Source organism: Phascolarctos cinereus, unplaced genomic scaffold (genome assembly GCF_003287225.1).
Source record: "Phascolarctos cinereus isolate Bilbo 61053 unplaced genomic scaffold, phaCin_HiC Scaffold_7;HRSCAF=346, whole genome shotgun sequence".
Lineage (NCBI taxonomy): Eukaryota > Metazoa > Chordata > Mammalia > Diprotodontia > Phascolarctidae > Phascolarctos > Phascolarctos cinereus.
The window spans coordinates 88,520,451-88,533,352 of NW_027556180.1; the positions used below are offsets into that span (position 1 = coordinate 88,520,451).

The window sequence follows — 12,902 nt, forward strand, 5'->3', positions numbered from 1 at the left end:
TTTGGCTGTTTGCCAACTCTACAGTAATTATGGCATAGATTATAGCCATACTTAATTTTTTAGTCTTGTTATCCCCTCAGCTACTCTCATTGTCAAATTAAGAAGATGCATAGGATGCTTAATGTTCATCAGTGATATAAGAGATTTATATGACTTTGTTAAAATGATCTGGTGGACCCTCATTTACTAGTCTCTCTTCCCTGAAAGGCAGCACTGGATTAATCATGACTCAAAACAACTTATTAGGGGAAATTACAATGTGGAAATGATGAAAAGCTACCCATTTGGTAACTTTCTTGCCATGGCTGGTGCTGAACTTGCTTTTCTATGTGAAGTCCCCAGTGCCCCCATGTACTCGGATCAAATTCCCAGTAATTAAAGGCAGACTCATTTTGACACTGGAAACATTTTTTTCCCTCTTAGATGCATGCTCCTGGTGCCAAGCGGATAAAATTAGATACTCCAGAGGAGATTGAAAAGTGGAGGGAAGAAAGAAGAAAGTGAGTAAGAATTCAGAAATGGTTCAGTATGTTGCTGTTAAGGCCAGGTGCTTCAAATTGATAAGTTCAATGGACTTACTGCGCCTAATACATCATTTTTAGAATCCAGGAAATTTGATCCTAGAGAAGTAGGACAAGTAACTAACTGAATAAAATAGCAGTTAGAAGATGAAGGAGGCTAAGATTGGGAGACAGGATCTTTAGCCTTTATTATAACTATTATATATATTTCCTAGGTTTGGGAGGGGGAATGATTTAATGTACTTTATATTTTGTTATTTCTATTACTAGTAATAATACTAGTACTTCTGTGACATTTATTTAGCATTTTTAGGTTTATAATGACATTTCATCACAATAACTTGCCAAGTAGGTAATGTAAATATTCTTGCCTCCATTTTATAGGTGAAAAAACCCAAAGGTTTCAGTGAAGTTCCCCAAAGGGATACCTCAGATCAGAGTATGTGCTCAGGTTCACATCTGATTCCAAGCCTGTTATAACAGGATGTCTTTCTTCTATATTATAGCAGGGTGCTTATGTCTTTGTAAGGTAATGAAATATATTACTCTTTTGGATTGGAAAGAATACTAAACTGGAAGTTAGAAACCTGGGATCTGGGCTTGACTCTACAGTTAGTGATGTGACCTCAGGCAAATAATTTAACCTGTCATCTAGGAAATGAGGGGGTTAGACTAGATGACATCAGATTTTTTTTTTTTTAGTTCTATGAGTCTTTGTTTGAATCCATATATGTAGTGTTTTAATGGGATTTTTCTAGTTTGTAATACCCTAAAATATTTTCCTTAATTTCCTTATATTTTAAACCAGTATCATCATTGTCCTCTGTGTCTCGCTTCTTGGCAAAGACATCAGGTATTTGTTGGCTAAGTTCATTTTTGGGCTCTCTTGACTCCTTGTTGTATGTAGTGATTACTTTATATCAGTTTAAAATCTGTAGGAAATGTTGATAGTCTGTATTGATCTCTTTTCCTTTATCTGTTTTCTATTCTCTGCCATCATAACTTGTTGGAATAGGTCAGGTTGAAGCTCTTGTAATTGTACTGTCTTTTTCCTGTTTTTGTACTTGTAGTTAGTATTGATTTTAACCTTTGTTATAATGAGCAACTAGAGATTGCTGATTGAGAATTGTTGTCTACATTGACACCCCGATTTTTCCTGTCCATTTAGAAAAGGTCCATGACATTTTTGTGATGTTTGATGGTGATCAGAGTTTACGATATTCATCACATCTGAGTCCTGTTTTTTAAAAAAAAAAAAGGGGGTGTGTGTGTACACATTTACAAACTCGTTCCTCTCACCTCTCCTACCCAGTGGGTCATCCATTGTAGGAAAGAATAAAACAAGAAAGATAAGAGAAAAAGCACTTCATCAAAGCTAACCAATCCATTGACCAAGCCTGACAGAATATGCAATCTGAACCCTATTTTCCACCATCCTTAGGCTGTAGTCAACTTTGCATTGATGTCACTAAGTATCAAAATGTGTATTTTGACATGGTTTGGAGGCTCTTGTTGAGATAGAATTCTGCTGTCTCTTATCTTCAGTGATAGCTGTTGACCATGAGCTGCAGTTCTCTTCAGGGTGATCTTTTTGCTTATTCTCATCATAAATAGGGCAAAGTGAGATACCCAATTGTCTCTTGGTGTTTCTTTGGCAAACAATGAAACCAATTTTGCCAACTCTTTTATTTGCCTCTTCAAGCAGAATATAGGGGCCATCTTTCCATTTAGCTGCAACTTTGTTATATATCCTGGTTTAATTTATAGTGAGATTATCAGTCTTAGTATGCTTTAGTTTTTCTAGCACCCAGTTTTTACAAGGATCATATGTTTATCAATAATGATATTTGGACAAGGATCACACATTTATTATTATTGTTATTTAGTAGCTAGCTTATGATTTAAGTGATTAAAATTATAACTTAAGTGACTTATGGTTTGCAAAGCACTTTACAGATTTTGAGATCTTGTTATCACAGTAATGTTATAGAGTAGGAAACTGAGGCTCAGAGAAATTAAGGGACTTGCCCAAGATCACATAGCTTAGTAGGTTTTTGTAATAATTTGGTTTTGATAATCACTTTTAGTCCTGGGGTAAGGGGGATGGTACCTCTAATCCTCTTGAGTTCACCCTTCTGCCCTAGAACTCAAACCAAGACCTCCAGCTTCTTGTAAATGCCTACTACAGAGGCGTCCCCACCACACTGCTTCTGCACTCATCAGGTGTGTGCTGGTTCCTTTTCACCCCCACCGCGTCTCCGCAGCACGGCTGGATCTGGCATTCCTTGTCAGCAGAGGTGCCCTGTATCCTGCCCCGGTCAGACCCCCCAACTCCCTTCACTGTCCTGGGGGAAAGAGTTCCTGTGGCTGAGGCAGAGGCAGCGACAGTGTCTCAAATCAGCTAACCCCAGTACTTGCCACTTGGTGTTGAAGTGGACCCTCGCCTGGAGGTGTTTGCTTATCACAGGGAGGAAATCTTGTCCAGGATTTTTCTTCAGATCTTTTCCAGTTGTCCCAGGAGGACCCATCTTCTGCCCTCACTCTTTTTTGTTTTCACAGCTCTGTGTTCACCCAGAGGGACTATTTTGTCTCTCGTGGAGGAAAATCTTGAGAGGTTGAAATTTTCTGACCTACTTTGCCATCTTTCCAGAATTCTCTCGCTTAATAAGTTTTTTTGTGTGTTTTTTTTTTTTGGTAATTGGGATTAAGTGACTTGCCCAGGGTCACACAGCTAGTAAGTGTCAAGTGTTTGGTCAGGTCAGATTTGAACTCAGGTCCTCCTGACTTCAGGGCCAGTGCTCTATCCACTGCTTCACCTAGCTGCCCTGCTTAGTAAGTTTTTGAGGGGGTTTTGAACTTAGTACTTCCTTACTCCATGTTGAGCAGTCTATCCACTATGGCACCTTGATGTCACAATTCATTAATGTGTTTGTTGATAGTTTAAAAGTTGTGGATGGGGGCAGCTAGGTGGTACAGTGGATAGAGCACCGGCCCTGGAGTCAGGAGGACCTGAGTTCGAATTTGGCCTCAGACACATAACACTTACTAGCTGTGTGACCCTGGGCAAGTCACTTAACCCCATTGTGTAACCCCCCCAAAAAAATGCAGGATTGAGATCATAAAATATTTCTTGAAACACAGATGACTTTATTCAGCATCCTTTGATCATTGGTATCAAATGAAGCCTAAAACAGGGAGACTTAAGCTCACCACAAATATTTACCATGCTCATGGAGGATGTCCTACGTAGAGTTGCAAGTAAAGAGAGATTTCTTACTGGAACTGACTTTGTACTGATTGCAGAAAGTACCAAAACACTATAAGGTGTTGGTGAGATCCATGACTACTTTAAAAAGGAATGTCCATTTCTCAGACTATGATATGCTATTGGATGGACATTCCCATTGAATTAATCTATTAGTACAACTGTTGTGGACAGACATTGTAGATGAACAATAAATTGAGTTGAGGATTAAATCACAGGAGGAAGATGGGCAAGATTATGGGTGGGAAATTATGTCGTGGTTTTACCAATCCCAAGTTGCTATTGACCACACAAAAAACAAATCCTGTATTTTTCACATGTATTCTTAAGGCATTGCTCTATGACCCCAAATCATGAAATACTACAGTCTTTGAAGAATCAAAATTATAGTGACTCAAAAGGTAATGGTAAGACATGGTGGGAGATGGGGCTAAGGTTCTGGCATATTACCAGCAATGACTTGAGTGAAAGTAATTATGTAAAAGATAAACATCTGAGAAATGTATGATTATTGGAGGCAGAGTCAAGAAGGCAGAGTAGCAGAAAGCAGTACCTTGAGCTCTCCTCTGAAACTCATCCAAACAGATCTAGAAGATGCACCAGACTGAATTGTGATGGCAAAATCCAAGAAAAAGTCAGTGAGTCACTTTTCTAGCTAAGGTCAGCATAGGGAGACAGAAATCTGTAGACCTTGATAATGGGATCTGGCCAGGAGCATGCCATTCACAGGGCTCCCTAGTGCCCAGGGAAAAGCTGTGCACCAGGGCAAGAGGGGGTCCCAGCCCCACACCAGGGCACCTTAGGGTGCGGGAGCATGTGCCGCCTGGCAGGTTTCTTGTTCCCTACTCAGTTTGGTTCTGGATTACAGATCCAAGGTAGGTTGAGGAAGGTCAGTTGTGTGCGAAGGTGATATTCTAGGGATAGAGAGCAGAATTTCAGTGACCTTATGAGTAAGACAGGGTCACAATTCCACCTTCTAGCCCAGTCTGAAACCTTCAGAGGAACAGCCAAGTCAGGTATCCCAGACCAAAGAAAAACCTTCAGTTCTGTGCTTCAGAACCAGTGGAGCTCCCCAGCTGGCAAATAGAGGCTAAACCCAGCAGCATCTGCTGTTGCTCAGACCCAGACCCAGGTCAGGGAGTTATAGAGCCCAGGCCAGACTTTGCCCGGATCAGACCACTTTGGAGCACTGAAAGCTTACAGGTCCTCACCTCGAGCTGTTCTTGAGATCCTAGAATAACACCACACTGAGTACCCCAAGAAAAAAGCAACATGATCTGCCCAGACCATCCCTCCAGAAGTGTACAGAGCCCAGCCCTAAAATTCAAGTCCGAAGTCAGAAAGTAGGCTGGAAGAATGAGCAAATTAAAAAAAAAAAGAAAAAATACCACTGTAGAAAGCAATTATGGTGACAGAAATGCTTAAGACATGAACCCAGAAGAGGATGATTCCAAAATGTCTAGGTAGCTGGTCCACAGATAGAGCACTGAGTTTAGAGTCAGGAAGACTGTGTTAAAATCCAGCCTCAGACACTTCCTAGTTGTGTGACCCTGTTTGTCTCAGTTTCCTCAGCAGTAAAATGGGGATTATCACTTGTAAAATGCTTAGCACAGTGCCTGAGACATAACTAATGATGAGACACATTCCACCTACTTCTGATAGAGGTGAAGGCCTCGGAGTATAGGAGACATAGGTACTTCTGGATATAGTCAATGGAGATGGGTTTTCTCAACTATTGTTAGTAACAGGGTTTCCCCACCTTTTGTTCTCAATTAGGGGTTAGGAGTAGGGGGTAGGAGAGAGAAAAGGCAGATTTTTGCAAACTGAAATATATGTGTGTATATGTACATAGATATCTGTATGTATCTAAACAGATGTATGTGTCGCTATCTGTATATCTAATAGAGTATATATGCTCTCTCTGTAGAACGCGTAATATGTGAAACATATATATATGTGTAGGGTATGATTGTCAAAGCAAGTGGACCAAAGAAGTGAGAATATTGGGAGCACAAGTTCATGGACATGAAAGGCCTCCTGAGTGTTGCAAAGCTGCTTAGTGGAGGGTTTCTGGGAAGGCTTGGATGAGACTGCACAGGATAGTTCTCATTGTACTGCATTGCAGGAAAAAACCATGTCAGAGGGATCACGTGTACAGTGAAGTGTTGAAGTAAAGTCTTTTGTGTGTCAGTTGAAGACCTGGATTTCTTTCCCGTTCAGAGATTTAAGAAGTTTTTGTTACCTGTAGTCTTACTGTTTCTCATGAGTGAGGGGGAACGTGTGTCAGTCAGTGTCTGCTTACTTTATTAAAAAGCCTAGAGGGTAGAGTTAGACCACCTCCACAGAAGGGGCTGGGAAATTGAGCTGAATTAGAAAGTAAATGGGCAGCTAGGTGTCACAGTGGATAGAGCACTGGGCCTGGAGTCTGGAAGACCTGAGTTCAAATGTGGCCCCAGACACTTACTGGCTATGTGACCCTGGGCAAGTCACGTATCCTGGTTTGCCTCAGTTTCCTCATCTATAAAATGAGCTGGAGAAGGAAATGGCAAACTACTCCAATATCTGCCAAGAAAACTCCAAATGGGGTCACAAAGTGTTGGACACAAATGAAAATGACAGAACAGTAACAAGAGATATAGACAGTAATTCTAAAGGCTCTTGTGGCACCTTCGCTAATTCAGGCACCACTTCTCTGTGTCTGAAAAACAAAACAAAACAAAACTCGATAGACCTAAAGGGGAGGGAAACAGACATTAGCCAGAGTCTTAAGCAGGCCATGTGAAACTAACCTGGCTGCCGGGCTGCCTGTTGGAATTTCTTTTGGTTTTTCTCTCCTGTAGTTAATGTGATCAACTGAAAATCATTGATTAAAACCTGTTTGTAGAGCTCTAGGATTAAAGTGGATCAGTTATTTTCACTGTTGAGGAGTTAACTTAATAGTTCAACCTAATTCAGGCCAAAAAATCTATTAATGCATCAGGACCATCAGTAAAACAAAAATAAATAGGTCACATATTAGCAAAGAGAGGGTTTGAGTGTTGAGTGAAAGAGGAATCACAGGTGTTAGATTTTTAGATGGGAAGGGGCCAGTTTTTCTGTAGGGACTTGATGGAGATGATGGGATTTTACAGATTTTTTCGTTTGACTCTCTTTTGTTTTTACATCACATTTATTTCTGAATATGGTCCTTCCCCCCTCCCCCTCCCTCCTCCTGCCCCCATGAGCTCCCTTGTGTAAAGATTTTAAAAGAAAGAAAAAACCAGAGCAACAAAATCAGCCACCACATTATTGACTTTGTCTGACAGTAGATGCAGGATCCTCTGGCCACTTTTTTCCATCTCTGCACTGAACGGAGAGAGCTCCATTTTCTTACCTCTTTTCAGGGGTCAAATTCGGATGTTATAAATACACAGCCTTCAGTTCTGGTTTTGGTTCTTATACTGCTGTAGTCATTGGATATGTTGTTTTACTGGTTCTCTTTGCATAAGCACTTTTTCCCGTATTTCTCTGAATTTTTCATTGTCATTGTTCCTTACAGTGCAGTAATAGTCCATTAGTTAGGTGTCACAGTTTATTTAGCTGAAGTTGTAGGATTTTAAGAGCTGCTCTCAGGAAAGTAGCGAGAGATGCTGGCCAACTGGACTATCGGGCATATGGGGGAAAGTTGAATAAAAGTCATCACAAATTAATGAGAGCAGGCTAGAAAGCATGAGGAAGTGATGTGGTCTTATACTGGTTAATCTGCTGAAAATCCTTGAAGCACCATCACTATCAGCATCATAGTAGTCATTCATTTTTATAAGATGCTCCCAAAGTCGTAGTCTAGCATTGAGCTCTAAAGCTTAAACCTGCACTAAGATCTTGGAAATGCCTTGGATCATTTTAAAGTTTACAGAATAGTCTCTTATCCTAGCACTGTTGACCTCAAATATGGGCCACTCCACCATACATAAAGATCCATGTGGACCACACATGTGTTAACTTAGCCATATAATAACATTATTTATGTTCTATTACGTGTGAAGTTTGGATTCAGTCAGCAGGCCACACTTGAGAACCTAGAGGGCCACGTATGGCCTCAAGACCACAGGTTCCCTACCCCTGGTAAAAATGTTGGTCTGAACCTACTTTTTTTGCCACACTGCCTTCCATTATTCCTAGCAAATATTCCTAGCAAATTTCTTGTCAAATAGGGAGTTCTGCGAGTTTTTTTTTAAAGAAAATGAAAAAAATTATACTTAACTTTGCACTCAGAGTTCATCAGTTCTCTCTGGAGGTGGATAATATTTTTCATCATGAATCCTTTGGAATTGTCTTGGATTGCTGTATTGCTCAGAGTAACTTAATCTTTCACAGTTGCTCATTGTACACAGTTTTGTTGATTCTGTGTACAATGATCTGGTTCTACTCACTTCACTCTGCATCAGTTCATATAGATCTTCCAAGGTTTTCTGAAACCATTACTCTCATTATTTCTTATAGCACAGTAGTATTCTGTCACAATCGTATACCACAACTTGTTCAGCCGTTCCCCAGTGGATGAGTATCTCCCCAGTTTCTAGTTCTTTGCCACCATAAAAAGAGCTGCTATAAATGTTTTTGTATAAGTTTGACTTAAATGAGGTCTTTATCAGAAAAACTTACTGTAAGGATTTTTGTTATTACTTCATTGTCTGTGGTACCCTTTGGCAAAATGTAGTTTCCCTGGTTATCTCTTTTAATTAGGTCTATTTTTGATTTTGCTTTGTTTGAGATCATGATTGCTACCCCTGCTCCAAGTTATATTCCTGATCTTATTGTACTTCACATTCAGATATTGAATCATTATACAATAACGACAAAGTTGTAACATTTTCCTCATAGCTTCTTTGTTTTTAATAACCTCAATTCAGTTAAACAGAGCAAACATTTATTAAGTGCCTCTTGTATGCATCATGAGCACTAGAGAAATAAGTAAATTAGATAAAATAAAATCCTTGGCTGTCAGGAACTTATGTGATGAAGAGATTGAAGAATCACAAAGCAATATGTTAGAGCTCGAGAGGAGAAGGTTGCCACTGAGCGTCTGATGGGTGGAGGAAGACATTTGGAAAGTTTTCCTGAAGGAGATGGAGTTGGAGATGGCCTTTTAGAGTGGATGGGTATTCTACAGGAAAGAGGGGCATACTTACTATCATACTTACTGCCAGTAACATTTATGATACTCTTGAGGACAGTCTATTTCTTCATGTATGTGTATATGTCTTTATTATCTCCCCAATTAGATTGTAAAGTACTGTATGTGCAGTATCTAGCACATACAGTGCTATTGGATAGGCACTCAAGACTTGGTCTAGGTTTAGAAAATATTTACATTATAGGTCTGTTTGAATTTGCATATAGCGGAGTTGAGTTATAATTTGTTGGAGACTCTTAGCTAAGAATGAAAATTATTCACAGTCTCTCCTTTTTTATATGCGACTCATTATGTTCAGTACCAATAATTGATAGCATTTCTGTCACTTTTTTTTAAAACACATATTCTCATTACATGAGGCAATCACAGAGAAAAATCAGATGAGTCTGTGTTCTAAAATGCTATTGAGTATTGAAGTAGCTGCTTTCATATTGATGTAAACTTTGCCCTCTTGTGGTTTTGTGTAACAAGTGCTGTTGAAATCAAATTCACCTTGTAAGGGATAGAGATGCATGTTTTGAGGACGGAATTTTTTTGTTCATTCACTTACAGTAAGTGGGTTTGCTTGGCCTTCTGGGGGGTATAAATTGGAGGAAAGATTGTCACGTTTATGGGGAAGAAAGTTGGTGGTGAGCTTTTTAAGGCCTGTGATTAGAAGTTTGGATATTAAGTGAGTGACAGTTGGGAGCCCCTGTAGTGTTTTGAGCTAGGAGACAGTCTAAACCTTGATCGAAGGAGGATTTTTTCAGATAAGCAAACTGAGACCTATAGGGGTTTGAACTTGGGTTCTTCAACTCCAGTGCTGACCTCTTCCTATTACACTGCCTCAGAAGTCTACAGGGCTCCTGCCTCTAGTTCCTTATCATCCAATCTAGCATTAAGAGCTAACATTTAGATGCTTCTACATATACTATCTCATCTGGTCCTTACAATGACCCTGTGAGGTAGGCATTTTTATTATCATCCTCATTTTACCTATGAGGAAACTGAGGCTGAAGAAGTTTGATAACTCGCCCAGGGTCACAAATCTACCAAGTACTGAAGGCAGGATTTGATCATGGGTCTTCCGGACTCCCAAGTCCAGCATTCTATTCTCTATTCCACCTCGCTTAGAAATTGCGATCTTAAGCAGGAGCCTGGCTTAGACCTCATGATGGTAGACTCAAAGTATGAAGTGATTTGGCCATGAAGCAAGGTTGTGACTGTCAGAATTAAGACCAGTGTCTAGTGTTCTGGCAGCCTTACCAACAAGTTGCTCATATGTTGGATTCATTTCAATTTAATTAAAAGGTGACCCCAAGATTGCAAGGCTATGAGGCTTGAAGGCCAGTGCTGGAAACTGGAAATGGGTCTTTTGGGAAAGGATGACAGTATAGGCTCAAATGTAATTTACACTTGTTGATAAATTGCTTTATCATCAGTCATTTCTTATCAGTTCAGTTAAATTGTGTTAGCTCCTGGAAGACAAGAATAAAAGTGTCTTTCTTTTCTTTTTTCTTTTTGGCTTCCCTCCTTAAGCCCTCCCAAGCCAGGCCTCAGCTTGTGTTCTGTACCTAGTTCCAATTAGATGTGGATTCCCTAAGTATTCATATAAAACATTAAAGTTTTGTAGGAGAAAGCATTTTAAACTTGTCTTCAGTTAGGATTTCTAAGTGCCAGAACTAGTTACCAAGGTAAGTTACAGATTTTCTTCCCCTTGTGGCCTTTAAAAACCAAATAGTTATACATCTGACTCCTTTGGAGGTCTTCGTAATATTTCCATTATCTGTCATTTCTGTAGTACTTAACTATAGGCATTCCCAGATGCTTTTATATAGTTTCTAACACATGTTTGACGAATAGAAATTTTTTGGAGTATTGCTTCAGATTGCTTGATTTTTCTCAAAAATACATTTATAATTTCCCTACTCCAAATCTTTGTATTAGTTATTTTGTAAAACCATATTTTTAATGTCATAGTCTCAGTGCATCTTTTTTTTTTTTGCGCTTTTTGGTGAGGCAGTCAGGGTTAAATGACTTGCCCAGGGGCACACAGCTAGTAAGTTTCAAGTGTCTGAGGTTGAATTTGAACTCAGCTCCTCCTGACTCCAAGGCTGGAGCTCTGTCTACTGCGCCACCTAGCTGCCCCATCTTAATTATTTTAAAATGGCATTTGTCTTCTAAAATGAAATAACTTTACAATCTTCTGTTTTCTTTGAACCTGGACTTCGTGTTGAAGTCACCAAGTGTCAGGGTTCACATTGGAGGATCTTGTGAAATGTTTTGTAGATTTTTCTCTGTATTTCACTATGTCATAATACTAATTTTAGAGCTTGAAAGGGGCCTTAGAAATGCTCTTTTCCTTGAGGGGATACCCATCAATTGGGGAATGGCTGAACAAGTTGTGGTATATGAATGTAATGGAATACTATTGTGCTATAAGAAATTATTTAGGAAATTTTTAGAATTTTGGGTATAGGGAATTTTTTTTTCAAAGATTCATTTTGTAAATTACTTCCTTATTGTTGAAGAAAGGTAAGTAAAGGAGGCCTAATGTGCTTAATTAAAAACTAATTTTAGAATGAATTTTTTGTGTCGAGATTTTATGCCAGAGGGTTTTTTCCCCCCTTCGGTAGCATTGTGTCTGGACTTGATTGCTTAGTAAGGCATGGCTTTTTAAATCTCTATCTCAGTCTCTCTATATATGTAGTATGACTTCTCCAGGCTTTGGTGTAAGCAAAGGAAGTGGTAGTGTTTTGTTGTTTAAGTGTGAGATTAAAAGGAGAAAACCAGAGCTCCAGTCTAATTTTTGGGAGTCCACTAGGTGGTGTAGTTATATGCTTGATTTTAGTAGTTAACTTTGGCTGTGAGAGAATTCTGTTGAATGCCATGTCTTGAAAATTCAGATTACCAACGAGGCAAGGACAGAAGAAGGGGAGTGCTTGAGGTGAATGAGCAGCTTCCTTAGGAAGCCTCTGACAAGTGTTGAGTCTAAGGAGAGGACACCTTTGCACTTAATTACATGGAATCGTAGATCTACAGCTGGAAGGAACTTTGAAGATCATCCGATTCAGTCCCTTCTTTTTACAATGAAGAAAACAGGCCTAGAAAGGCTGAGACGTGCCCAGAGTTGCACAGGTAGCAGGCAGATTTGAAGTGAGGGCCTCTGGCTTCTGGTTCAGCTTCCATAGACTAGTATTCCCTGATTGAATCAGGAAATCAGGGCTGCACTTGAGAATCTAGAGGGCCATGCGTGGCTTTGAGGCTGCAGATTTCCCATCCTTGTAACCCCTTTGCAGCCTAGGACAGCATTAACCTTTAAGGCTGCCAGGTCATCCTCCTGATCTTTTCCACCTCTAACTATGAAATATCAACTATTCACCTCTCTCCCATAAATGAATTTTTCAGGTTTAAGCAAAGTAATGACATACAGTGACATGGCAGTCTAAGGCTTTTCCCTTTCTTTGTATCCCAACTGTTTAGCACAGTACCTGGCACACAGTAGGTGCTTAGAAAGCGATGCCTGGAAACAGCCATTGGCATCGTCAGATTTGGGGTGCTTAATTAGGGCCATTCTACCTAAGGGAAGAAATTCTTTGCAGATTTTGATCTTAAATAATTGTAGGAACAAGGAATAAATTATTTTCCTTTCCTTGGTATTCTCTGGGTTTGTTATTCCAAGTGTACTTCAGGAACTTAAACTGTATCCTGTATCAAAGAGCCCTACTGTTTAAGAGGGTGGGTGGCTTTTCCTTCTTCTCACAGCTCCCGCTTCCTGGAGGGTGGAGGGAGAAAGCATTAGGTATTTTGTGTTGGTGAGGTGGGTTCCAGATTGTGAGAGCCTCGAGTGTTTTAGAGACAGCTAAATTAACGCTCAGATTTTTGTCTTTGTTTGTAACTAAATCGAATATTTCTTGTTTCCCTTCTTGAGGTGGCTTTGCTTTCTAATACTCTTGCTTTC

General features: G+C 39.7%; 1 protein-coding gene across 1 annotated transcript in view; it reads left to right on the forward strand.

Moving 5' to 3' along the window:
- NUFIP1 (nuclear FMR1 interacting protein 1) overlaps positions 1–12,902 on the forward strand; it is a 52,432-nt gene that overhangs the window by 7,309 nt on the left and 32,221 nt on the right. Inside the window, exon 5 of the mRNA XM_020971517.2 lies at positions 424–500. Within this exon, the coding sequence (XP_020827176.1) occupies positions 424–500 (77 nt within the window). The remainder of the gene's footprint in view (positions 1–423; positions 501–12,902) is intronic.